The 27565-nt window shown below is 51.0% G+C and overlaps 1 protein-coding gene across 3 annotated transcripts; it reads left to right on the top strand.

The window, feature by feature from the left end:
- Positions 1–3584: 3584 nt before the first annotated feature.
- TMEM171 (transmembrane protein 171) lies at positions 3585–14083 on the top strand. Of its 3 annotated transcripts, none has more exons than XM_046665474.1 (4): positions 3585–4670; positions 6601–6715; positions 11352–11490; positions 13805–14083. In XM_046665474.1, exons 1-4 carry the CDS (start codon positions 4113–4115, stop codon positions 14001–14003), a joined length of 1011 nt encoding a protein of 336 aa, XP_046521430.1. In that variant the 5' UTR covers positions 3585–4112; the 3' UTR covers positions 14004–14083. The 3 variants fall into 3 exon arrangements, with proteins under 3 accessions (XP_046521430.1, XP_046521429.1, XP_046521428.1); XM_046665473.1 differs by having other exon boundaries at positions 4445–4670; positions 6601–7308; positions 13808–14083; XM_046665472.1 differs by having other exon boundaries at positions 4454–4670; positions 6601–7308.
- The last annotated feature ends 13482 nt before the right edge of the window (positions 14084–27565 follow it).

Below are 27565 nucleotides of genomic sequence, written 5' to 3'. Positions count from 1 at the left end.
TGGCCCTGAGCTAACATCTATTGCTAATCTTTTTTTCCCTTCTTCTTCTTCTCCCCAGGGCCCCCAGTACACAGTTGTATATTCTAGTGGTAGGTCCCTCTGGTTGTGCTATGTGGGACGCCACCTCAGCGTGGCCTGATGAGCAGCGCTAGGTCTGAACCAGGGAAACCCCGGGCCGCTGAAGGGGTGTGCACGAGCTTAACCACTTGGCCATGGGGCGAGCCCCAGGGGTAGGTGTTTGGTGCCAACACGAGATGCCAGGCGACCACGACATTTCCATAAAACTCTTACTGTCAACACGCTGGGCTCCTCTGGCCCCTTGCCAGATGCTGCCGCCCCCCCCTTGAAGTGGTCTCTTCCCTCGGCACCTGGGAGGCCTCTGCCAAGAGACTCCCTCTCGCTCTCGCTGAAACACCTCCTTGCATTCCACCCCCTGGCTCCAGCCCCAGCAGAGCTGTTATCAACCACGTCAAATCAACAGCCCCATCTCAGGCAATAAAATGACTCTGCGAAAGATTAGTCCTTGCACCGGGGGTCAGCTAAGGGGCCAAATCTAAGCCCTCAGCTCAAGTTTGCCAAATCACTCAACCTCATGCAGGACATATCTCTCAGCCTCTGGGTCTAAGTCCAGCGTAGGGGTGGGGGAGGAGGAGAATGCCCCCGGGATCTTGGCCTCCGTTGACGCAGCGCCCTCTGCAGGGTTAGGCAGCTGCATGGGGCCCAGCTGCGTTCAGAGGCATCGCTGGGGTCCTAGGAGTATTTGTTGAAACGTGGACCTCAGACCTAGCACTGGAGAGCAAATTCCTGTACACCATCCCCAGCGGGGTCTCAGGAACCGTCAGGAACTGGAAGAGAGGAGTGCACGCTTCTGGGTGCTAAAGGTAGTTTGGGGCAGAACCAGAGAGAAGCTGAACGAGAAAAGAGAAACTAGAAGCTGGCAGACCCGATGGACTGTCTTTCTGAATCTTGTGAAGTCTGAAAAATGACAATACTGAGTTCTGCAAGCCAATCCATGCCACTTGCCCTGAGCTGCTTCTGCTGGGTGGCAGTGCCCTGGGGCCTCTGCGGCCAGTGTGGCCTGTCTCCTGGGAGCAATGGGTACTCGTTCCTTAGGGCACAGAGCAGCAGAAGCTCCTGCACCAGCACTCATCCCGCCAGCTGTGCTGGCTGCCCTGGGCCTCTGCAAACTCCTGAAATCCCCAGCTTGGCTAGCACCTGTCTGCCCCCTGCTCGGTGCCTGCTCGGAGCCAGCAGTGGCACCAACTGTGACCAGGCAGGTGTAGCCACATGTGCATGTGTAAACCCTTCCAGAGCAGGGCTGGCTTTCTTGATTTTGTAACAAACCTCGCTGACAAACCGCAGGAAAGTATTCCTCCCAGAATTCCTGAACTCCAGGCCTCTATATCCCACTGGCCATCTCAAAGGTAACATGCCCCAAATTCAGCCCTAAAGCTTCCCCTCAAGCTTGTCTTGCCCCAGCCTTCCCATCTCAGCCAACGCCAGAACCATCCTTCCAGTTCCTCTGGCCAAAAAACTCGGAGTCAAAACCCACATCCCGTCCATGGAAAGCCCTGTTGACTCCATCTTGAAGATACATGCGGAATCCAATAGCTGGCATCACCTCCCAACACCAGCCATGGTCACCTCTCTCCTGGGTTCCTCTAACAGCCTCCTGAATGGCCGCCTCGCTCCCACCCTCCCTCCTCCACAGGCTGGGCTCACTCAGAAGCCACTGTTTTCTTTTTAAACATAAGTCAGATCACATCTCTCGCAGCTAAAAACCCTCTGAGGTAATTCGTTATGCAACAGTTGATAATCTCACTTCCTCATTGCCTCCAGTTTCGCTGCAATGTCACCTAGCTTCTCAGAGATACCTGCCTGAACTACCCAACTGAGGCTGGCGCTCCCGGCACTCTCCAGTCCCCTTCTGTGACTCCTGAATATTTTCCACGGCACGTACCGCCTTCTAATACCCGTCTAATTGACCTTTCTTTCCTCTTTCTCCTTCTCATTAAAATGTAAGTTCCCCGAGGGCACAGGATGCTGTGTTTTGTTTGTTGGCACATGTCCAGCACCCAATAACTGTCTGCCGAGTGAATAAAGGAACGCATTCCTCGGCTTTGCCCTCTGTGTTCACTTCCTGAATCCAAGGTGCCTCCACTTTTTTTAAAGCTTGCTCTGATGCTATTTTTCTAAGGATTCAGTCTGGGCTGATCTTTTTTCACTAGCACACAGGTTGGAAAAGGCCACTTGGTTTTAGACAGCTAAGAGGCCGTCCGGCCTCCCTCCTAAGAACAGGTCTGTTACAAAGACCAGCACCTGTGAGGCTGGTGGGGACGTCTTTCATACTTGACTGATGATTGGTTTCCAAGGAGTTTAATTTAGTCAAACGGGCTCCAAAAGACACAAACAGTCCAAGCAGCAGGTTTCCCAAGTGGAAGCTAATCTGATTGTCCTTAGTGCCAGGACATTCGAGCCTGTCATGTGTGGCCACCCCACAGTCATGTGGCACCAGGGAGGCAGCTGGATCAACAGACCCCTTGCAGGTCTGCACACGACACAGCCAGAGACTGAGTGTCAAGCAAGGGAGAAGGAAAGAATGAGGAGGGGAGAGACATGGAAACCCTTTTGTGCAAGAAGGAGTTGCTAGCAGGCCCGTGTAGAGGGGGCGATTCTCCAGGGGGGCCCGCCTTCCTAGAAAGCCCGGTGCCCGCTCCTGTCATGCAGTCACCCTGCTGGTTATCTGCTTGTTAGGCAGGTGCACTTTGAGGCCCTCCCAGAAGGTGGCATATCCTGACACTCTGACCAGGATATCTCCTCCTGGACACAGATTGCAGCAATGTCCTTGGGATAACAGCATCTGTATTGTTATAACAATTAAAAAGCCATGTCATAAAAAACCATTTTCTGAGCTCATGGTGTTGTGTGTCCTCTGGGTGACAAGTGCACCCAGAACGAACAATAAACAGTACATCTAGTTCTGGCCTTTGCTCCACATTAACCAGCTGTGGGGTCATTTCACGTCTTTGGCCTTCAGTTTCCTCAACGGAAAAATGACTGTTTTAGCTCCGCTCCCCCCTTCTGTCTCCAACCTTCTCTGCGTCGCTGCAGACACACAGTGAAGGCCCACAGGCTGTGGGCAAAGCAGGTACCAGGACCGGGCACAGAGCAAGGGTCAGGATATTCATTCATTATGGTAACAACCAGGGGTCCTTCTTCAGGGACTGCAGAGAGGCGCAGAGGCCAGGGCACCCTGGCTGTGAAAAAGCCCACATTTGGCCACTTGGGGGCCAGTGCAAATTCCAATGGCAGGAACCAGGCCAGGCTGCCTCCCTGGTGAAGCCCTCTCCCACCCACCCCAGCCCTCAGAGCCCGGCTACCCACCCCTCCCTCTTTGCCTCCCTCTGACGCCTTTAAGACTCCTTCCCACCTCTGGTCCTAAGCTGAGCCGAACCCATTGTTGACCCTCAGTGAGAAGGACTGGGAACAACTTGCTGTGTCACCCACACAAAGCGCACGCTCTTTAGAAAACGGTAACGCAACTGGCACTAACTCTTGACTGCGTTTCAGGTAAAGTGGACAGGAAGCCAGGGAGAAGCACGGGTGCGGAGGTCCCCAGGACTCACAGCGCTTCTGCGCCTGGGCTGAGCCCTTGACTCACCTTCCACAGCGCCCTGACCTCTGGCCTGGAAACTGGCACGGTTGGATCTGTGTCCCTGGTCACGGGGCAGGTGACAAATAGCACAGGATTAGCAAACCCATCCCGAAACTCTGGGTTCAAGGGCAGGGAAAGTAACCAGTTTAATTCGGCAAGTCCTTAGGAAAGGGAACGGGACGGGGGGTCGGGGGGGGTGGTGGTTCTACCGCACAGGAGGGCTGTGAGCATCCGTGTGGGTGCGCAAGGGACACAGCTGACCCGCCCGGTCGGCAGAGGGCCCGCTTCATTCTGGGGCGAGGCCCCCCTGTCCCCGTCTCAGGTCCTTGTGGACCGCGCGCATCTGTGACCCGGCGGCTCCATAAACTGTTTGTTGGGGAGGCGCCGGCAGGGACTTGCTCCAGTGACCCCGGCCGAGGGCTCTGGAGCGGCAGGAGGGCCACCGGGCCAAGGGTGGATGCGTCCCAGACCGCGCGGCGGCCGACGTGCGGCAGCGGGGGCGCGGGGCCCACGTCCGGAGAGGGGCGCAGGCGCTTCCCCTTCTCACCCGCCCCCAATTCTGGGCCCTCGGCTCAAGGGACCCGGCTCCCTGCCCGCCGCCCGGTTCTCGGCCGGCCAGCGCGTAGTCCCCGCGGCCGGAGCGCAATCCCCCGGCCGCCCCCGGGGCCCCGTCCCCCGAGGTCTCGCGCGCACCAGCCCGCCCTGCGCCCCGAGGCCGACCCTGCCCTGCACTCCCCGAGGGGCCAGCCCCCCTGCGGCGGCAGCTCCCCCGGGCCGCCCCGCCCGGCCGCCGCCCTCGCGGCACCGCCCCTTCTGTCAATACGGGCGGAGCCGCGCCCGGGCCCCGCCGCGCAGGTGGGAGCGTGCGGTGAGGGCCGGCGCCGCGGAGGCCGCGCGGAGGTGGAGGCGGAGGCCGCGCCCAGGCCGGGCCGGGGCCGGGCTGCCCGCCGAGCCGACCCCGAGGCCGCAGCGGCTCCCGGACACGGCGGGCGCAGCGCGCGCAGGGCGAGCGCAGGTGAGCTGCCGGCCTCCCCGCAACCCCAACGCCAGCCGCCTTTCTAAGGTCCCTCCGCCTGGGTCCCCCGAAGCGCCAGGGGCGCGGACGTGGTGAGATGCTGCGGAAAGGGCCTCTCAAACCGACAGTGTTGGGGAGGCGGGTTCGGCTTTCGGGAAATTACGTGTGGGTTGGTATTTGGAAAAGGTTTAATTTTCTATTCGTGTGGATGTCCGTGTGTCCGTTTGTGAGTGGATCCGTGAGGAAGACAGACGGACTCACCGACTGGGCACAGACACAGACGCTCCGTGCTCAGTCGGCTAGCCCGTGGAAAAGAAGCTGCAAATCCCATTTTGGCTTCTCTTTGCTTTGCTAGTATTGGGGAACTTGTCTTAAGACGTTTGAAGCCTTGTGACTCACTTCAAAGTCGAAGGTACCAGGCGTACAGTGAACACCTGGTAGGACCCTGTAGCAGAGAACCACCCGAATCTCCAGAACCTGCAAAGGAGGTTGTGCAATTCAAAAAGATTCCTTTTTAGGTCGTGCAGCACCTCCTTTAAGACTTTTCTCAACTGAGTTGCATCTTCATAAGTACAGTTTGTGCAAATTTAAAATGAAAACTTATTTCCCTCCTACGTTTCCCTGTTTCTTTAACTTCCTTCTGCCTCTATGGTACTTTTTCCTGGAGAAGCGCTTCCTGGTATAAGGCCAGCTGTTTGCTCTCTTTCCCTACTGGGTCATGATTTGGGTTTGTCAAGACGTCCTTGGCCTTAGAGCCTCAGTCTTAAGCTCCGTCATGTGACCATGGCTGCGAGTGGCACAGATTATTTCGCAAGTTTTCTTTCCCCGAGCAAGTGAAAATGGTCTTCACGCTTGGGTTGTCTTTTCGAGTGCCTCAACTGGAAGGGTCCTGTGACGTGTCCTGTCCATGAGAAGGAGACAAGGGAAGCAGGTCATGAAGTGGGCCTGCGGGTTGGGACCACTCTTCACCGAGGGCTTGGCGCCCATCGTGGGCCCCTCGGAGCACGGGGTTGGGTGAGCGTGTGGAAGGCACTTTCCCACTTGGTTTCACGTATGCTTTTCTTCCAAAGTCAAGTTCTGTTGCTGTTTACTGCTTTTAACTGGTGATGTTATCTGCTGCTTATTTCTAACTGAGCCTCAACCTCTTGTGGAAGTTGCTCGTCCTGCAGAGGGCGAGTGAGAGGCCATCTGCCCACCTTGGAGACAGGCTCCACCTAACCTGGTGTGCCAGCCCCCCCAGGTCATCCCAGGCCCCAGGCGGGCCAGCGGCGTTCAGGCCAAGGCAGCCCCAGAGTGTGCCTGTTTGAGAACTCAACAATCACATTTTGGGAGAATTAGCTTAAAATCCACCAAACCCACTTTGTTCCTGAACCCCCTTCGCATTCAATTGAAACCACTGAACTTGGGTCTCCTGCTCAGGGAGCCTTAGGATAAAGCAGAGAATGGAAAGTTGCCACAGTCTAAAGCAGGAAATGGAAAGTTCATTACTGAACGAAAATTTACCGACTTGGAAATGCTCAGAGCAGCTGTGATGAAACGTGGAACGTCCGTAAATCAGAAATAATCCCGACGGTCCTTCCCGCACTCGCCATTGTTTTTATCTTGGGGAAGTGAGTGTGTAAGACTCATAACAGGAAAAGCCACACCCAGCTACTTTTGTTGTATGAGTTTTGTTTTTTAAAAGATACTCTTGGGTGCATGGTAATTGCATTCCCTCTTCTCAAATGTCTTCATAAAATTATGTACGGAGAAGTTTCTCAATGCCAGTTCTCCTGACTCATAAACCAGCTGACTGTTCTGCAAGGTATCAGCTGCAGAAAGTTGTGTCCTGTGATTTCATCCTGGGGGTACTTCTGAGACAGCCAGCAGAAGCGCAGGGCTGGTCCGGGGCACGTGTGCCCACTTTGATTTGGTGTTGGTGTGTTTGCAGAGCTGTCGAAGCCTTTGGAGGGCAGGAAACGCATCTCATCCCGCCGTGAGGAGGCGCCTCTCCTGGCCATGTCTCCCACAGCCGCTGCTGAGCCAGACCGGGTCCAGCGAGACAGGCACGTCAGCAAGCTCATTTTCTTCCTTTCTGTCTTTGGCGCCGTCTTGTTGTGCGTGGGAGTCCTGCTCTCCATATTTGGGTTCCAGGCATGCCAGTACGAGGCCCTCCCAGACTGCAGCAGGGTGCTGAAGGTGGCCGGGCCGACGTGTGCTGTGGTAGGGCTGGGGGCTGTGGTCCTGGCCCGCTCCCGGGCACAGCTGCAGCTCCGTGAGTGGCGGCAGCGAGGGGAGAGGGCGGACCCCGACCGAGCCTTCATCTGTGGACAGAGCCGCCAGTTTGCCCAGTACCTCATCTTTGGGTTTCTGTTCTTGACGAGTGGCATGCTTGTCAGCATCCTGGGCATTTGGGTCCCTGGATGCAGCTCAGACTGGGTGCCGGAACAGCTGAACAAGACCCAGACTGCCGACGTGGAGCCCCAGATCTGTGGCTTCCTACCCCTGCAGATCATGGGACCCTTGATTGTACTTGTGGGATTGTGTTTCTTCGTGGTTGCCCATGTCAAGAAGAGAAACAACTTGAATGTGGGCCAGGATGCCTCCGAATGTGAAGAGAGACAGACCCCGCACACGGAGCCCGTCCAGGTCACTGTAGGTGGGTGGCTATCCTCCCTGTGTTTGCTGGTATCACAGCAGCTGTTGCATCAAGGTCTCACCGCGTTGCCCTCGGGTCTGGCCTGGATTCTCCTTCTCTCTGTGTCTCTGTCTCTGTCTCTCTCTTGCACACACACACACACACACACACACACACAGGCACACATACCTGGTGCCGCTGCTGTGGGAAACCCCATAGGAATCCTTGTACACATTATCCCCTCCAGCAATTCCTTATTATTTAGCAAAAGCATGGGACATTAAGTTGTGACCTTGATTAAGGTCACAGAGCAAATTAAGAGGAAAGTGAGAGGAACTGTGAGGATAGCCTGGGGAGCCTCCTGTCACCTGAGGGCCCTGCCAGGTGGCTCTGTTTCCCCAGTTATCCTCATACTGAAAACTTCTGGTATTGGACACGTGGGTTCTTGTCCCTGGCTGTCGCTGGCCGCTGTTCTTGGCAGGTCCTTCCCCTCTCTTGGCCTTATCTTATCTGCCTATGAGACGAGGATTTCATTTCTAAGATTCCTTCCAGCACTAACATTCTGGGATTCTGAGTCTGTCCCAAGTCCCCCAGTCTGCTACATTTTGAGGGGGACTTGTGCACTGTTTTCCACTTTGTTCTTCGTTTTCTGTAACTCCATCTTTGGCTTTGGGGTTGGGCCAAAGTTCGGAAGCAGTGGCCCAGGTGAAGATGACATGTGACAGCATCTGTCACTTCTTTCCCCCCGGAAGGCCTAGAAATTGCTTTGGGGTCCTCTGGGTTCTGCAGAATTGCCAAGTTACCATTTCCCAGAGTCAGCCCCCGACAGCACACTGGCTGCTTCGGCCTCCACCTCATATGACCAAAGGAAAACCCCAAGGAATACTGTGGGGCCAACATCAGGACGGAGCCCCCTGGAGTCACCGCACCCCAGCACCAGCACCCCTTCTCCCTGCTGTCCCCTGATTCCAGCCACCAGGAGGGAGGCCCAGCCCCAAAGATGCCCTGATGGTAAACCCAAAAGGCATGCTTGAAATGCTCCCGAGTAATGGAAGACGACGAGCATCTCACGAGAGCATTGACTGTACCCCACCGTGTTCCCCGAAGGGACTGAAAACATCTATCATGTTGGGGAGCTCTTTTGTCACATAACCACACTGCTCATTTTTGCAAATCAACGCAAGTGAGGCGTTTCTCCTGTTTGGGGCTGTCCGCCAGGGCAGCAGGACTCACCGGGGGCTGCGGTCCTGGCGTGGCACTGGCCTCGGAGAGGGAGGGCAAGTGGGTTTACAGACAGTCCTCTTGTTGAGCCAGGGTTGCAGCTTCCAGCTTGCTTATTTGTGCTCTTATATACTTATGGTGCCAGCACGAGTCGTACTTATGCATCAGTGATGCTGACACATAGACAGGGGCTATTCTTGGGCCAAACTCCCATCCAAGTGCCGAAACCCGTGCTCTCCAAGGGCCTGTTGTGTGAATTCCTTCATGCCTACAACAACCCACTTAGGAGGCACTCTTAGTATTTTCATGTTAAAGATGACGAAACTGAGGCACAGGGATATCAAATCACCTGCCCAACGACACAGACTAGCAAGCGGCAGAGCCAGGATCCAGGCCCGGGCGGTGGGCGCGTGTATACCATGGCCCTCGCACAGCACCCTCCCCAGATCACGGGGCCGTTGTTCTGTTTCTGCTCGTTTCATCCTTCACCAGGTGTGGTGTGTGGTGGTTATGTGACAGAAGGGCTCCCCAACATGGTAGATGTGCCCAGTTTCGGGGAACACGGTGGGGTACAGTCAATGCTCTCGTGAGATGCTCGTCGTCTTCCATTAGTCGGGAGCATTTCAAGGATGCCCTTTGGGTTTACCGTCAGGGCATCTTCGGGGCGGGCCTCCCTCCTGGTGGCTGGAATCGGGGGCAGCAGGGAGCAGGGGTGCTGGTGCTGGGGTGCGGTGACACCAGGTCACCGTCCTGGTGTTGGCCCCACAGTTTTCCTGACGGTTCCCACTGAGCTCTTTAAGTCCCATCAAAGCTGTGAAAACCTGGCACCCTGACTCCTTGTTTTTCTCTCTTTATATAATATTATAGGATAGGGTTTAAATTTTTGGAAATCATGCCTTTTGGTGCAATTGATAAGACTGAAGACATTGTCTGTCAGTGGTCAGCTCTGCCTTACTAGGGAATTGGGGTGAGGAGAGGTAGTTCTCAGCTAAATCCCAGAATTCAGCTGATCCCAGAATGGAAGACCCCACCCACCAAGAACAGATAACCCAAGACACCTGCTGTCCCATGGTGGGCACAACTGGTGTTGGACCCTGGATACACAAGCAGGGGCATGAGACAGCCCTCCCTCGGTGGGGGGGGGGGGGGGGGGGGGGGCGTGCTGTCAATCACAGAGACTTCCAGTCCTGCAGGACACAGCGAAAGAGAGCCCCAGGGGCGATGGAGCCTCCTTCTGGGGAGAGCAGGTGGCAAGGTTGGGAGGGCTGGGGCTGGTGGGCAGAAGGGTGGTCTCTCTGATCCCTAGTGACTTGGATCAGTGTGTATTTAGAGTGAACACTCGACCTCCTTTATCTGACCTACGAAGACCTTCTGAAAAAATTAGAACCATTGGGCTCCCTCAGGTTTAGGTTGGCGGTGTCTATTTCCAGCTCTAATCGCCATCTCCTTGCAGAAGGAGATGTGGGTCAGTGCATTCTGAGGGGCACGGTTACCTCCGGGAAGCTGAGCAAGGCACCGAGGTGCAGAGTGGAGCCCCTGGCCAGACTGCCAGCTCCGAGTGTTGCCTCAGAGCTGCGAGGAAGTGCCACGTGCTGGTGCAGTGGGAGGAGAGCCCTCCATGGGCATGTCCCGGCTGGGAGAGTTGGTGCTGTTGTCACCTCCGTGGGCATGTCCCGGCTGGGAGAGTTGGTGCTGTTGTCACCTCCGCACGCAAGTCCTTCTGTCCGTGCTCCAAGGCAGGCACGCGGACGGCCTGCAATTTACCGATGTGGCAGCTGAGGCCTAGGGGTTTAAGTAACTTGTTCACGACCACGCTGGGTTGTTAACTGGCAAAGGGAAGCCCTGTAGCTTTAAAGAATCTGGTACCTGCCTGGGCGAGCATCAGAGTTGCCGCTGGTGCCCACCGATCCCCTCCCTGCAGGTGCTCTCTCCTCCATTTTTCCTGAGTTGGCATTCCGTGCTGCCCACTCATCAGAGGCTGCCCCCAGCCTCTATGTAGAGGGGGTGCTGCCACTTGTCTAGAATGTTCTGGGCAACTCATGTGATGCATTTTGTATTGAGATCAGAGTACGAACTGGAGCTTGCATCTGCTCCCTAGTTTCTCCCCAAAACACAGGGATGTGTTCTGGATTGAACAGTAGCAACAAAAATGCAAAAACAAGCTTTTCTTGGAGTTTGACTTTCTTTTGTAAAGCTTGGGTGAACTGTTGGCAGATGAAAGACTCTACAGGGCAGAACCCACAGCTCTGGCAGCGGCCGACGGGCTATAGCTTATTGTCGTTTGTTCAGAGGCTGAAACTGCAGTTGAGGAACGAGGCACTTTATCCACCAGCTGGCTTTTGATGAATTAAAATCGTCAGCCGAAAACAAGGAAAGCTTCCTGCAGTAGACACCCCAGGCGGTGCAGGGACACCGTTAGCAAACGTTTCACCAAAATGCTTTAGCTCAGACTTGCTGTGAAATATAGGCCCACATTTTAAAATATTGTGGTCAAATATATATAACATACAATTTACCATTTAAACCATTTTTAAGTGAACAGTGGCAAAGTACATTCACAGTATTGTGCAGCCATCACCACTATCAATTTCTAGAAGTTTCTCATCATCCCAGACAGAACTCTGCACCCACAACACTCTCGCTCCAGCTCGCCTCGGCCCCAGCCCCTGTAAACCTCTGCTCTTTCTTTCTCTGCAAATGCCCACGTTTTAATTCTGGAGTCAGCACAGGTGTTTTGACCTTTTGTCCCGATGTGTCAAATATATAACTAATTTATTTTGCTCTTGCTAATCTGCTTACGTTTATTGCTCATCTGTCTTTGCTGAAATCCTGTGTCTTCTCAGGTGATGCTGTGATCATATTCCCGCCCCCTCCGCCACCGTACTTTCCTCAGTCAGCTTCTGCAGGAACGCCAAGTCCAGGGGCTGACGGTTCGCTTCCCCGTGAAAACCCACCTTCGTACTACAGTATTTTTCACCGCGGGTAAGGCTTCCCGTCCGAACCCGGGCATAGGCATGTGCGACCTTTTAGGCTGGTGCCTGGATGCAGGACAAACTGGCTTTCAGCTGCAGCCCAAGAGTAAACGTCCGAGCGTGAGGGCCTTTCTTGCTGACGTTATGTCAGAATTATTGCCTTGATATCAGCAGGATCTTTCAGGACACTGGGCAGCACAGAGCTGAGAATCCTGACTGGAACTGTGGGCAAGCCCGGGGCCCAGCAGGGGTGAACCTTGAACCATTCCGCGCTTGCTGTGGGAGGCCTTGCTGCTCTGGGTCGTGGGGAGTGGTGTCCCGGGGACCTCCGGCGGGTACAGAGGGGCCCCAGGTCTCATGGAGGCACCTAGGTGACTGGCTGAACTCAGCCTGCACCCTGACCTGCCCCAGCTTGGCTTCTCCCCTCGATATTAGGTTGTTCCCTGGGCCTCAGAGCCTTCTCAGATTGATTGAAGACAAACAGAAGTTTCACACTCCCTTCCCCATGCTCCCACGTGCCACAGACTAGGAGGCGTCCCTGGGGTCAGATTAAACGACATAAATCAAAGGTTTTTCCTTCAGGCAGAGGGCCGCGGGGGGAGGTTTCGGAGGCCAAGCAATGGCCTGCAAGCAGCACCCAGCACAGTTCAGACGGAGAAGGGCTGGAGGTGGCCTGACTCTTGCAAACAGGCCTGAGGTGACAGGAACCTGGAACTCTGGTACTTAGAAAGGGAGGAGTGTGGGAGGGCATCTGGAATGGAGGATGACAGTGAGGAGGAGCAGAAACCATGGGTCCAGGGTGAGTGACAGGGGCAGTGGACTCCCCTGACTGAGGAGCTGGGACCCGGCTCGCTGCAAGCAGGAAGAAGACGGTGAGCTGGCTTGCGGTGTAGGGATCGTGAGGCGTGGGCCTTTGAGGTGACTGGATGGGCCAGGACCTGGGAGAGAGGTGCGTGCTGGAGATAGAACTTCAGAGAGGCTGCTGAAACAGGAGGGCAGTGAGTCAAAGGCTTGTCGCGAATCCACAGGAGGGGAGGGTGTGGTAGGAGGAGTTCTGGGAAGGGCCATGGAGGAGCAGGGCTGCAAGAGGCTCTAGGCCCTTCCCAAGTGGGAGACCAGGGACGTGAGGGAAGGATTGCTGGAAAACGTCACAGGGCTGAGTGGAGGGGTGGGCAGGATTCAGCCAGAGTCGACTTTCGAGACATTGAGACATGTGCATTTTTTAATTAATTAATTTATTTTGCTGAGGAAGATTCGTCCTGAGCTAACATCCGCTGCCAATCTTCCTCTTTTTGTATGTGAGCCACCACCACAGCATGGCCACAGACAGATGAGTAGTGTAGGTCCATGCCTGGGAAGCAAACCCGGGCCCCAAAGTGGAGTGCACCACACTTAACCATTAGGCCACAGGGGCTGGCCCGGGACACGTGCATTCTTGAAAGCAGTGCAGCAGGACCCGGGAGACACAGGGAGCACACTGGGGTGGGCGCTGCCTTACCTGGCCGTTCACGGTTTAGCGCACCTGTTCTTCTTGTGCTTCCGACGGGGTGGTGAGCTGGAGGTCCGACCAGAGCTGAATGTAGGGATTGCCCTGGCTGCACGAAGGGGAGGTTAGGGTCTGGACATTTGTAGAATTCTGTTCGCAGATCTGTACTTTTCTCCCAAGACGAACCTCCCCAAGCCCCAAAACAAACATCTGTTAACTTAAAAAGCAACTCCTGCTTCTGCTCCCGTGTCTCATGTGCGCCGGGGCCTGGCGTCACCCCTGTAATTCCCACAGGCACTCAGGAGGCAGAAGGCGTCACCGTCCCCTCTGCAGATGAGGGGACCGAGGCCCAGAGGGGTTGATCACTGGCCCAAGATCACACGGCTAGAAAGCAGCAGAGCGGAAATTCAGGCTCTGATCCGCCTGTGCTGGAGCCACTCCATCAGCCTTCCTGCCTCCCTTCCAGTTCTTGGCTTAATGACTTAATGTTCTATTTGAGAAGTCTGTCTGCCTTACGTTAGCTGTCTCAGGAGACGAAATAGCAGAGCACAGTCCCTGTGTGTGTGCCTTTTGGACGGCATCATGTGTTTGCAGTCCGTGTCTTTTCAGTGAAAAGCGAAATGACAGCAGGAGTGAGGCCGTCTTCACGTGACGATCACTCTAACGAAAGGAAGGAAGAGAGACAAGTCTGTAAAAAAACCGCATCTGGAGGAAATCCTCCTGACAGCCTTGCAAATGCTCGTCAATGCTTACGATTAAACATTTGGAAAGGACCCTGTACTTAGGGCGTGTAACTGCCTCCCTCTCTCCCATTCATGTTCTCTCTCTTTCTTCTCAGCAGGACCCCGGCTCCCCAGGGCCAAGGTGCGGCCTCGGAGGGAGATTGTGAACCTGTCTATGCTATTTCTGGGACCACCCTATCCTCTGAGATCCCACACGCTCCACATCTCTCATCTGAATCGCCGCCCAGATACGAAGAGAAAGAAACTGCTACAGCTGCATCCTTGTTTCCATCTTCTGAGCCTTCCCCGCCGTGACCTGCGGGCCCCAGCTCAATTTTATATAGAATTGTTCACTTTTTTATTTAACTTGTTTTCTAATAAAAATTGCAATAGCATCAGCCGTGTTCTGATTTCCGTGGTACAGCATCAGCATCAGGAACCCCCCCTCCTGATTAAGCGGTCAGTGCTTCAGACCACGGGAGAGGCAAAGTGCCTCCAGCCGGGGACACTTGAGCTCGTTCTCTCATTGAGACCTGCTCCTCCAGGAGGTCCATGGATCAACAAACAAAGGCTCAGAGAAGCTAATTAACTTATTCAAGGTCACATTGCTTCTAAACGGTGAGGCTGGGTTTTGAACCCATCTAGCTGGTTTCTGAAAGCCAGGCACACGTCTCTAGCTTGTGCTGTCAAAGGCCAACCAGAAACAGCTGTCAATGTTTAGCTCGGTCCATCCCGTTTCTAGTGTTAATTGCTTCTGGGGCAGAGAAACCAGATTGTTCTCCTAATTTCTTTATTCTTCTCTTACCTCCCCCTCTCCTCTTCGTCTTTTCTTTCTCTCATTTTGAAGGAGCTAACCAGGGTAATCACGTCATTTACGCTGGGGAGCTACAGCATGCTTTGTCCTGGAGGCTCCTTATGGTCAAGTGCCACTTCTGGAGAAGACATTTCTTGGGGTGCTTTGGTAACTAGATTCCCCCGGAGAGGCCCAGGAGGGACGTGCCTCTCTGCGTGGTAACGGACCGGACCAAACGGTCTGGACCACCTTGTTCTTATACGGCTATTGCTGAGCAAAAGCGTTTGTACAGTTAGGCACCATAATAAACACGTACTTAATTCTAGATATAAACCTCAAGAAATAACCACAAAGGATTAGCAGTTCTACCTGGGAGAAACGGATTTTTAGAATATGAAATCTACAGTAACAGCGTTTTTGGTGACGCACTTGATGTAGCAAAAATGTGAACTTTTTATGTCTCTTACATGACCCACAATCCCCATAAAAATCAACATTATCGGCATTTAAGTGCCTGAAAGCAGAGCCTGAGGGCATGAATGTTCCAGTCGTTTCCCTGGAGTCCGGACCGATTTCATGGGAATGCCACTGCAATAAATCGGGGGGGCAGTCTGTGCCAGCAGTGCCCGTCTACCTCTGCGCCTGACTTTTATTGGACTGAACTGCTCTTAAAATTCCCCTTTCTTTCCTGGAAGGTTAATGATTCACATTTTGAAATGAGATCCGAGGGCAGATTATCACCACTTCCTTCTGTGTTATTTGTTTAAAATGATTAAGCTGAACCTTCTAGGTAGAATTAGTTTTAAACATTTATGAGTTGTATATAATCAAGAACCTTTTTAATGGCTTAAAGTTGGGGTTGGTAAGTGGGTATTTTACTTTTATAGCTAATAAAAACGAGGCGAGAAATGCTCGGCTGCAAGTCTGACCCCTGGTTCGGGAGGTCGCTTCTCTCCATCACTCTCTGTGGCATTCAGCAAAGTGCGGACTGAAGAAGCCGCACACAGAGGGGCCCGAGGTTTGCAAATGCTTTTACAGGACTGACATGCCAGGCAGCAGAGCCGGACCGGTCATTTTGTCCCTGGATGATGCATCCTTTGCCCATCAAGTTCTAGCAAAGGATGACAGCCTCTGGAAACCCACCTGGTGCACCTGCTTGGTTTTTCTTTTTCGTTTTTCTTGTTTCTTTATGTATGTTAACATTTCTTAAAAGTTTATAACATAAAATTAAGCACTGTAAGGTGAACAATTCAGTGGCATTTAGTACATTCACAATGTTGTACAGCGCCGTCTCTACCTAATTCCAAAATACCTCTGTCATCCCCAGATAGAACTTCACCCCATTAAGCAGCCACGCCCCATCCCTCCCGCCCCACAGCACCAGTCTGCTTCTCTCTCTACAGATTCACCTTTTCTGGGCATTTCATGTAAGTGGGATCACACAAGAAGTGACCTTTTATGTCTGCCTTCTTTCATTTAGCACGATATTTTCGAGATTCAGCCACATTGTCCCATGTATCAGTACTCCATTCCTCTTCACAGCTGAGTAATATTCCCTTGAATGTCTATGCCACAGTTTGTTTATTCATTCATCTCTGATAGACATGTGCATTGTATTCGCCCTTCGGCTGTTGTGAATAGTGCAGCCGTGAACATTCGTGTATGAGTGTTGTTGGAGTACCTGTTTCCAGCTCTTTCAGAAACACACCTAGGAATGGAATTGCTGGGTCATGTGCTAACTTCGTATTTAAGCTTTGGAGGAACTGAAAACTTTTCCACAGAGGCTGCACCATTTTACATTCCCACCAGCAATGTGTGAGCATTCCAATTCTTCCACCTCCTCACCAACGCTCGTTATTTTCTGGTTTTTATCGTTATTACTATAGCCGTCCCAGTTAGTATGAAGTGGTATCTCATTATGGTTTTGATTTGAATTTCCTTAATGACTAATAATGTTGAGCATCTTTTCTTGAGCATTTCTTGCTTTTGTATATCAAACATTATCATCAGTAACATAAGAAATCTTACTCCAGATTTTCCTCCCATGGCATTGGGAGGTGTGATGCCCCACCCTGCGGAAAATAGTGATGAGGTCCCAAAATTCCCATGGGACTACCTGTGCAAGGAGGGTTGTGCCACCATGCTGCCTCTACACTATGAAAACCCCTTCTTGTGAGTTCTCTTTCCTCCCCTGGGGTCAGTTAAGGGGACTAACCCAATCAACTAGTTCTGAGACTAAGGCAATTGTTGATAGATAAGGTCTTTTTGGTATTTCTTTAGTTTACAAGCTAAGGAGGAATGGGGCAGGGGACAGGAAGCAGGTTTTCAGAGGATGGGGGTGGGGGATGGCAAGTATGCGCTCACCCAGTTTCCACCTGAGAGGTTGGAGTTGGGTGGGGAGAGGGCCAGAAGGAGTGAAGGTGGCTTCTGTGACATCCTCGTGTGATGTGACTGTTGGCTTTCTGATACGGTTGCTGTGCAGAGGACGGAGCCCACGTGAGTGACGGGTCTCCCCTGCAGCGGCTCATCATGCCAAGGCGGGTCGGAGGAAAGGAATGGGTTCAGAGATAGGAAGTAAACCTCGGAAAATGGCCTTAGGCCGGCAGAAGGGAACCGGTAGTCTGGCTGGATCTGTGAGGATCCACGATGATAAGAACCATGATAATTGTTGAAAGCTAAATTCCTGAGTCCCATTCCAGAGGGGCCAGTGAATCAAATCTCCAGGGGCATGATGTCCCCACTGCCTGTGGGGGCAATAAAGGGCAACACCTTGTGGGCTAGCCCTGTGACTTCTGGGCTTTCTGGAGAGTCCTGTTTACACATCCTAGCCTGTGCTAAGGGTCCTTGAGGGACAGGATGTGGGTTCACAGTCGGCCCCCAGTGTTGACAGGGGCTTCACACGGCCTCCCTGTACCAGCCTTCTGGGCAGCTCTGTCGGTGATCCATGAGAGAGCCCCAAGGGAGTGGGGAAACCAAGTCAGGGTCGTGTCACCTGCCCTGTCCTCTTTCACGTGGGGAATCCTCCTGTATCTCCAGACTGGGGGACCTTGGACTCATTTACTAAGGAAGGCCTGGTTTTATTTCTGCTTCTTTGTGTTGGAAGAACTTAAGACTGCTGTGTGTCTACAACGGGGAGCATCAATGACATTTGTCAGGATGAGGCAGAGTGGAGGAAAATGTTATTGAATTAAAATAGAAAATGCTGGAGATTGTCCAAGAGGGGAGTGTGTGTGGGGGGGTGCCCTTGCCGTCTGGCTGAGCTGGGGCCAGTGCTGGCAGTGCAGTCTGACTTCATCCCCTCCCTCCCCAAGGGGGCAGGGTGACAGCGGCCGATGAGGGAGGGAGGTGGGCATTGCTTCAACGACTCCGCAGTCCCTGTGTCTTCCCAGAGGCTGCTCGGGGCTGAAGGGACCGGAAGCTGGGCAGGTGGGTTGGTGAGGACGGGGGTGGACGAGCCACCGCTGCCGTGTGTGCCAAACCACTCGTGGGACATCTCCTCGAAGGCCTTGATCGAGCGAGGGAACCCACGCACTGGTTCTAGGCGGGCCAAATGGTTTATTTGGTGGGTTTTGGCACAAGGGCATTTTGAACCTCCTTTTCTGTGAACTATCTGTTTATATTGCCCATTATTTACTGAGTTGTAGTCTGATTTTTTAAAAAAATTAACCCAAATCTTTCTCTTGCAAGCAAAGTCCCCTTTCACTTGTACCTGCCAGGGAGGTGTAAAATATAAGATCAAACCAACAAGGAAACACCACAATACCATACTTGCTCCCTCACCCCCAAACTCATTCTAAACCCAAAGTATTGGTGATCCCTTAAATTTTTACCTTTCTTTATAGGTCTATTGAGTTCATAGCTCTATTGAGTTGACTGGAGTATTTTGTCACTAAAGCGTTGTTTTACTGTTTTTCAAAATCACAGTCAGTTTTGTGAGAACACATGTTAATGGAATGAAAGTGGCCATTTCCACAGTTGTATGTGCTGTTGGTTCTCCATCAAGAAAGCTGTTCCCCAGCCAGAAGTGGGGCTGCCCAGCTGCCCTACATTCAGACAGAAGTCTCAGAAGAACATTCCATGGGTAAGGGAGGGGCCGTGGAGCCATCTCCCAGCATCGTTCTCCCAGCAGTTAGACACCCCGACTCCTGGTTCTTTGGTGGCCTGGTGTAGGTTTCCACCTGGGGATTTCACCGTGAGGTCAGCAGCCGTGTGTGAAACAGGAAAGCAGGCAGAACACCGATGGTGTCATTCTCAAGCTGGCCACCTCAAATGGAGCGGCAGATGGGGCTGACTGTCACCCTCCCAGGAGTGGCCTTAAAACTACATGCGAAGACCCCGTATTAGTTACCTATTGCTCCTAACAAACTACCCCCAAATGAAGAGCTTAAACAGAAAACAAGCATATATTATTTCCCATGTGTCTGTGGGTCAGGAACTCAGGAGCAGCTCAGCTCAATTGTTCTGGCTTACGGTCTCCCAAGAGGTTGCCACTGTAGGGGAGGAAGACATTTCCTCTATCCTCTCTGGGTTCTTCTGGCCGGAGAACGAATTAAATTCACATCAGACAGAACAACAGGAGAAAATTAAACAAAGCTTTATCTAAAATTTGAGGACCATGGCCCGGGCCTTTTCTTCCCGAAGGAAGAAGAGGCACCGAAGAAGTGCGGTACACAAAGTGGTTATATACCCCCAAACAGGATGTTTCACATAGGATTGAAATGTCCTTTTACAATAGTCGTGAGACTGCTCTGTCGGCACGGCGATTGATGGAAACAGCAGGTAGATCTGCTGTCTCAGTGAACACAGCAGGGTGGCAGGTCTGCTGTCTTGAGCTGGGTGGTCACAGGTGAGCTGGGTGGTCAAAGGTGAGTGCAGCAATCAGTTCCTAGCCTAAGGAAAGATGCTTATCCTTAAGGAAATGCCAATGTGGGGGGAAAGTTGCACCTTTATCTCAAGGGCATTTGTTCTTGCCATAGCAAATGTTTTAAAGCAGATACGCAATGCATGCTCAACAGCCAGTCAGGCCCTTTTGGAAAAAAGCAAAGTCAGGCCAAAGTAGGTTTATACCAAATGGCTTCCTCACGTACTCCAATATATCCTATTGCTTGCCATTTCTATTTGTCAATGTATACATGGGAGAGGCTCAGGCAAGCCGGAGCAACTTGCCAAAATGGCCAGAACCACCACCCCAAACATCATATCCAGCTAAAGACAAAGGAGGATGTTGGGGGTGGGGAGAGTCAGTCACAGGAGGTTACCGGACAAGCACAATAAACAAACACGGATTTAAGTCCTTGCCTTCCACGTTGATTAAGAGTTTCTAGAGATAAGGTCATCTCCCCTTCTTCCTGGTACAGAGAGGGAGATATCTGTACAGATAGAGATTTCCTTTACAATGTAAATGTCTCTTACAAAGGGTAAGTAAATTCTACTTTTCAGTTGCTTTCCTATCTGCAAAGTAACCAGCCGCAAATAATCATCATGCCAAAGAGACATATCTTGGGGTGGCCAATTCCAGGCCCCCACACCACCAAGATGTGAGCCAGGGCCGCGGTCCTCTGGCTTGACTTGACGGGGCTGGGGAGCCCACTCCCAAGGTGGTCACTTCCAAGGCTGGCTGGTTGATTCCGGCTGTTGGCAGGAGGACTCCGTTTCTTTCCACAGGGACAGTCATAGACTGCTGAGTGTCTTCACAACACAAAGCCTGGCTTCCTGCAGAGCAAGAGGTTGAAGAGAGAGTGAGGGGAAGCCGAGGTGCTTCTGAGGGTCTAGTCTTGAAGTCACACATCGTTGTTTCCACCACATTCTATTTGTTAGAAGCCAGTCACTAAGCCTGGCCCACACTCAAGGGGAGAGGAATTAACTTCTTCTTTTCGAAGGGACGTGTCTCAAAGAGCTTGCGGACATATTTTAAAATCACCACAGGCCCTGAAGCCAGGACGCTTTTTCTCTTAGACCTGAAGGGCTGCCTGAGCCCTGGCTCGGAGGCGTCTTCCCTTCTGGGAGACCCAGTGATCAATCGGAGGAGGATGCCGCCTCCTCCCAGCTGGATGGCTTCCCCCTTAGGACTTGACTTTCATGACACCTGCTTCCCTTTGACCTACTGTAAAAATGGAACTGGTGAAAATGCAGATTTCTTGGACCTCACCAACAGCCTCGATTTCATTGTGCCTGAGGGGCTGGTGAGCCTGTGTTTTCAAAACTCTTTCAGATAAAGTCAGCCCTTTCGACTTGGCAGAAAAGATAGAGTGAGGCCCTTGCATTTCTAGCTCTGGGCTTTTCTGTCCCCCGACAGTCCCGCCCCCCACCCTCCCCCCGACCAGAGGGCAGGTTGGACCACATCGCTGCATCCCTCAGGGCACTCAGCACCACATGTGGCAGAGGGAGAGCGCATCCTGGATGCCTGGTGGACGGATGGTGGATGGATGAGCGAGTGAAGGAAGCCATCCGTGTTGAAGCGCAGGCGCACTGACTCTGATGGTGCTTTTTCAAAAGTTGATATTCCCAACACTACAAGACATTATTCTCGCCAACCAATATTCAACCTGACTCTCCTGAAGCCTCTTGATCTACCTAACAGTTTACAGAAAACACAAGGGATGAAGGAATACATTACAAAATATCTTGAGAAAGTGCTAGATGAATCTAGAAATTGGGGAATTCAATAAGATGACTGGCTCGGACTCTTGAAAGCGTCTCTGTCGTGGGGGAGAAACGGGCAGAAGTGCTGTCCCAGATCAGGGTTGCCAACCCATGACCCGCAGGTCAGTTGTCTGTTTTTGTAAAGAAAATTTTATTGGCATGCAGTTATGGTTATCAGCTTACGTATCGTCAATGGCTGTTTCTGTGCTGCAGTGACGCGGTTGAGTGATTACAACCGAAACAGTGTGGCCTGCAAACCTAAAATATTTACTATCTTGTCCTTTCAGAAAAAGTTTGCTGACCCCTGTTCTAAATTAAAAGAGACCAATGACTTCTGCTTCCGTCGATGGCAGAGTAAGTAGCACTGGCTAGCCATTCTGCCAGACACAATTAGAACAGGGACAGAATCTAAGTAATTGTTCTCAGACGTGAACTAATTTGCAGCCCAGGCCTGGACTCTCTGAGAGAACGGAAACCAACAAGGGGAGCCTTAAGATCATCCGGGCTTTTTACCAGAGGCACCTGCTGGATCCCAACCCAGGGAGGGGACGCAGACAGAATGCAGGGGTCTCACTGAGCCGGCGAGACTGACACTGGAGTGTGGGGAGGCTGCGGCAGCTGGCATTTGCAGGGCAGAGCATTTTAGAGGAAGAAACTACGTGAGAAAAAGTTCTAGGCCACGGGGTTTCCTTTGAGTCTTTGCCTAAACACTCAGGTGTGCGTGTGTAGGGGAGACACCACAAGTTTGCTCAAAAACAACTCTCCGGGAAAGAACCGTCACCAGGGAGGTGGAATAAACAACTCCTGGGGTTCACGCAGCGCGGGGAGGTGCCTGAGCCTGACCAACCAGAGTGGAAGGGCCGCAGTGAACGCTGAGGGCCTTAAACAGCCTAGGGAAGGCCTTGCCTCGGAGTGGGGCTAAGCTAGATGCACTGGACCTGCCGCAACAAAGCTTAGCAATGAGTCTTGCAAGAATCAAGTTACTCCACATATAAACGAACTGCCTGTGAAAACAAAACGCAACCATCTTTAAAGGAAGAGAACGTGGGTGCCTTTGACTTTTGATTCCAAGTTTACTGAGGATTTTTTTCATGAATGGATTTTGCATTTTGTAGAATGCTTTTCTGCATCTATTAACCTTAGCTAGCATCATACTTTTTACTAAAAGACTGAATATTTCCCCTTAAGATCAGAGACAAGGAAGGATGTTTTCTTTCAGGATTTCTATTCAACATTTTGCTGTGGTCCTGGCCAGTGAAAAAAGGCAAGGAAAAAAAGCATACATATTGGAAAAGAAGAAATAAAACATGCTTGCAAGCATAGAAAATCCTAAGGATTCTACAAAAAAGCTACTAAGACCACAACATGAATCTAACAAGGATGCAGAATATAAGGTCAACATACAGAAATCAGTTGTACGTCTGTACTCAGCACACACAACTGGAAAATGAAATGCTATTTACAATATCAAAAAATTGAAGTTTTCAGATAAATTTATATATACATATAAGTATATATATATATATGAACTGTGTACCGAAATCTACAAAACACTGTAGAAAGAAATTAAACAGGCTCCAAATGAATGGACAGATTTGCCACGTTCCTAAATTGGAAGAAGCAATATTGTGAAAAGGTCAGTTCTCCCTAACAGATTTATAGATCCCAATCAAAATCTCAACAGGCATTTTTTTTTTTTAAAGATTTTATTTTTTCCTTTTTCTCCCCAAAGCCCCCCAGTACATAGTTGTATATTCTTCGTTGTGGGTCCTTCTAGTTGTGGCATGTGGGACGCCGCCTCAGCGTGGCTTGATGAGCAGTGCCATGTCCACGCCCAGGATTCGAACCAATGAAACACTGGGCCACTTGCAGCGGAGCGCGCGAACTTAACCACTCGGCCACGGGGCCAGCCCCTCAACAGGCATTTTTAAAAAATAGAAAATAAGAAGCTTATTATCAAATTTATATGAAAATGTAAAGGACCAGAAGACTCAAAATAATTTTGGAAAGGAAAAACAAATCTGGAGGACTCACACACTGATTTCAAGACCTGCTATGAAACCATAGTGATCAGGACATCGTGACACCGACGTAGGACAGACAATGGACTGGAACAGAGTCCGGAAGAAGACCCGTAACTACAGTCAATCGGCTTTTTTTTTTTTACAAAGGTGCCAAGGTAATTCAATAGCAAAAATAATCCTGTCAACAAATGATTCTAGTACACCTGGATATACGTATGAAAAAACTCTGAACTCCTATCTTACACTGTACATAAAATTAACTCTAAATGGATTATAGGCCTATAATGTAAAAGCTAAAACTACAAAACTTCTAGAGTAAAACATAAGAGAAAGTCTTTCTAACCCTGGGGTAGGCAAGGATTTCTTAGATAGGATACAAAAAAGCACCAACTTAAAAGAAAATATTGATAAGTTGGACTTCATCAAAATTAAACATTTCTGCTCTTCAAATGACACCGTTAAGAAAACGAAAAGTCAAGTCACTGACTGGAGAAAACATTTGTAATACATAAACCTGGCAAAGGACTCATATGTATGTCAATAAGAATAAGACAACCCAATTTTTGAAAGGGCAAATATTTGAAGAGACACACCATAAAACGAGCAATAAGCCTATGAAAAGATGTACAACATGTCTAGTTATCAGGGACGTGCAAATTAAAACCACACCGAGACACCACGACACACCCCATAAAATGGCAAAAAAGTTAAAAGATTGATAATGTTAAGCATTGGTGAGGATAGAGAAACTAGAACTCTCATGTATTCCTGGTAAGTGTGTAAAATGTTCTAAACTCTTTGGAAAACAATTTGGCAGTTTCTTACAAAGTTAAACATAGACTTGCTGTGTGATCCAGCAATTCCACTGCTAGATTTTTACCCAAGAGAAATGAAAACACATGTCCACAGAAAGAGTTGTATGTGAATGTTCATAGCAGCTTTAATCATAATAGCTTAAAACTGGAAACAATCCAGACGTTCATCAAGGGGTGAATGGATAAACAAACTGGTACGTTCGTATGACCGGATATTAGTCAGAAATCAAAAGGAACAAGCTACTCATATATGCAACAACATGGATGAATCTCAGAAATATTATGCTGAGCAAAAGAAGCCAGACACAAAAGAATGTAAAGTATATTACGGGCTTTATGAAGTTCCTGACCAGGCAAAGCTGTCTATAGGGTAAAAATCAGAGCAGTGTTGGCCTGGGGCAGAGGGTGAAGAGGCGATTTGTTGCAAAAGTCGCAGGAGGAACATATTCTATGTTTTGATTGGGGTGGTTGTTGTAAGGGTGTATATATATTTTAAAACATCAGACGGTGCACTTAAAATAAATGCATTAAGAATTTAATGTTGTTTCCACTTCAGTAAAAAATAATTAGACTAAAGAGAAATAATAAACAAATGCAATGTGTGCATCCCAATTGGATCCTGATTTGGTGAATACAGAGCTATCAAAGATATTCCCAGGATGACAGGGAGATTTTGAATGTGGGCTGGCTGTTAGACAATATTGTGGAGTGGCTGCTAATCTGTTAGGTGTGATAATGCGATGGTGGTTGGGCAGAAGCAGGTCCCTATTCTTAGGCGATGCAGGCTCGAGTATTTAGAACTAAAATGTCGTGATGTCTGCAACATACTTTCAATGGTTTAATAAGAACAAAAATAAGTACACAAATACACAGAGAGAGCTGAAACAAATCCGGCAGACGTTAGCAACTGTTGAAGATGATGGAAGTGTAGGCTTTCACTGTCCTTTCAACTTTCCCACATCTCCCACCGACTTTCTGTAATAATAGCAATAATAACTGGGGGGAGAGGTTACTGTTGAGGTGCTACGGCTTAGCCCAAAGTCTGCAAATTCTGCCTCAGAAGAGGACACTTGTAATGACGTGACTAGAGTCATGATTTTCTCCAAACTCTTCCAAGTGCTGGTTTGGAACAGAATCCCGGGACAAAGAGCATTGCCAGCACCTGGCAGCCACTCTGGGCCTTCTGCTTCCTCTGCTGCTCGTCGCCGGGCAGGGAGGGTCTCAAAACACGTGTCAGGAACAGCAGGGCCACTCCTCTGCTGCCCTTGGTGGGAGGGAGGGAAAAGGTTAACTAGTTACCCACCCCGCACCTTGTTGACCCGTCCTCTGAGCCCGCCCAGGGGGCTCCCGGCTGATCTGCCAGCTGAGCTGAAAGTCTCAGAGCAAAGGCCCAGGTGGCCGTTTGCTCAAAGGGAAACCAGGTTTACAGGACACCTTGCAAAGGCTACACACACCTTGCGAGAGGTTTCGTTTTTGCATAAAATGGTCCCCCTCAGACCTCAAACTCACTGATACCCTGAGACACTGCCCAGAACCTTGGGCGGGTGAGGCTTTGGAGATGATGAGGGAAGGGCAAGACATCCAGAAGGCCTTCCTTAGGGAAGTGCACCTTTAGCAAGTAAGAGGCAGAGCCGGTGGAGGGAGGGGGAGGAGGAGAGGAGATCCAATGACCTGTTGTGAATTACAGAAGCTTCCCAAGATTCTGGGCTGAGAAAGATGCAGGGACAGGGCTGCTCATGGGCTTGGGGATCAGGTCCAGGGTGATTTCCTGGGGAGCACGGAGGGCTTGGGGATGCACAGGACAGGAGGAAGTGGAGGCACAGGGTGTGAACGCATTTTCACAAAGTTTGGTTCAATACTGTGACAGCTGTGGGAGAGGACGTGAGGCACCGAAAGGAGGAAGCTTTCTGGTGTCCGGAAACCGGAGTGTGCCAGAGACTGTGCGGAGAGGCTGGGAGGGAGGAGACAGGACGGTTCAGAGAGCAAGAGGAGGGCTGAGATCATCACCCAGGTGCGAGGCAGGTTAGCGAGAAGAGACGCCTCTGAGATGGAGGCAAGGACAGGAGGCAAAGATATGGGGGTGTTTTGAAGTCCTGGTAAGATGCCAGCAGACCCGGCCAGTTTGACTACTACACACTCTACTTTCACATCTTTAGAAATACGAGGGACCGTAGTTAATAATACTGTATTGCAAGTTTGGAAGTCACTAAGAGAGTAGATCTTAAAAGTTCTCATCACAAGGAGAAGAAATTGTAACTGTGTGTGGGGACAGATATTAACTAGACTTACTGTGGTGATCATTTTGTAATATATACAAATATGGCATCATTATGTTGTCTACCTGAAACTAATATAATGTTCTATGTTAATTATATTTCAACTAAAAAAATAACCAAAGAACAGAGAACTGAAAGCTCATTTTATGTGGAGATTAGATCTAGGCGTACTGCTAACCGTAGTTAATTCAGGGAGAAAGTCACAAGGGAGGGGGGTACAGACACGGACGGATGTATGGGCGGCCTGAGATGATAAGGAAGGTCAAGCCATGGAGTGGCTGAAAGGCGTGGAAAAAGTGGCAAAGCAGAGAGAGATACAAAGAACAAATCAGATAAAAACCCACCAAGAGATGGATAGCCAGGTCACGCACACAGACGCCTTTGTGGGAAAGCAGACTCGGAGGGCCCCTGGGAGGAATCATTGACTTTCACAGGCTGACACCCCCTTTAGGGTCTTTTTAGTTGACCGCCACTCCCTTCTTGCGTGTGTACGGAAAAGGCACGTGGCCTGTGGCCATAGAGCCAGCCCGGTACTCCAGTGCCACCCGTCTGCTCTAACTTGACTCAGATCCGTCTCCTTAGAGGAGACTGGCAGAGCAGGTAGATCAGATTTTGCTTTGCACACTCCTGTGGGCAAAGCATCGTCTTAGAGCCCATATAGATATCAAAATGATGGAACAGGCTCATCCCCGAGGGGAGCCGTTGGGGGAGGCTGCGAGGTGGGCGCAGCAGAGGCTGCTCGAGGGGCTGTGGCCGGCGCTCAAGGGCCCTGTCCTGGCTGCATGGTTTGGGGCGCAGAGCTGGTGACGACCTGCAGGCAGGTTTGAAAGTAGACGCTAGACTGGCTTCTCCTGCCCGAAGATGGAGCTGATTTAAGGCTGAAGAGGCCAGCAGGGGCTTTTGTCATTCTCGTGGCCATTTACCATTAGCCGGTCCCTGTGGTGGCCGCCACAGGGAACACTAACTGGTTTTGTTATCAATATTTGGGGCTGTAACAGGACTTCCTCCCAGAAATACACAAATAAGGGAAATAATGTTGCTTTCTGAGAGTTAAACCTAAAAAACATCAACCCGACACATGTTGGATGGAACAGAGAGAAGCAAATTTGCCAAAGGAGACGGGATGGTGCCTAGGTGTGCCAGAGAACATAGTGAGCATCCCCAGGAGTGTGTGGCTTTTACGTGCTCTTCCCTCTGTCGGGATGCCCTTCTCTGCAATCCTCTAGCTGCCTAAATGCCGCCTCCCCGTGTCCCTTTCTTTCCTGATCCTCGCAGTCAGAGTCGACCCCTCCTTTCTCTACGCTCTGAAAGCGTGGAACTTCGCTGT

This window comes from Equus quagga, chromosome 7, assembly GCF_021613505.1.
Source record: "Equus quagga isolate Etosha38 chromosome 7, UCLA_HA_Equagga_1.0, whole genome shotgun sequence".
In the NCBI taxonomy this organism is placed as follows: domain Eukaryota; kingdom Metazoa; phylum Chordata; class Mammalia; order Perissodactyla; family Equidae; genus Equus; species Equus quagga.
This window is presented reverse-complemented; position numbering and strand designations above follow the sequence as displayed.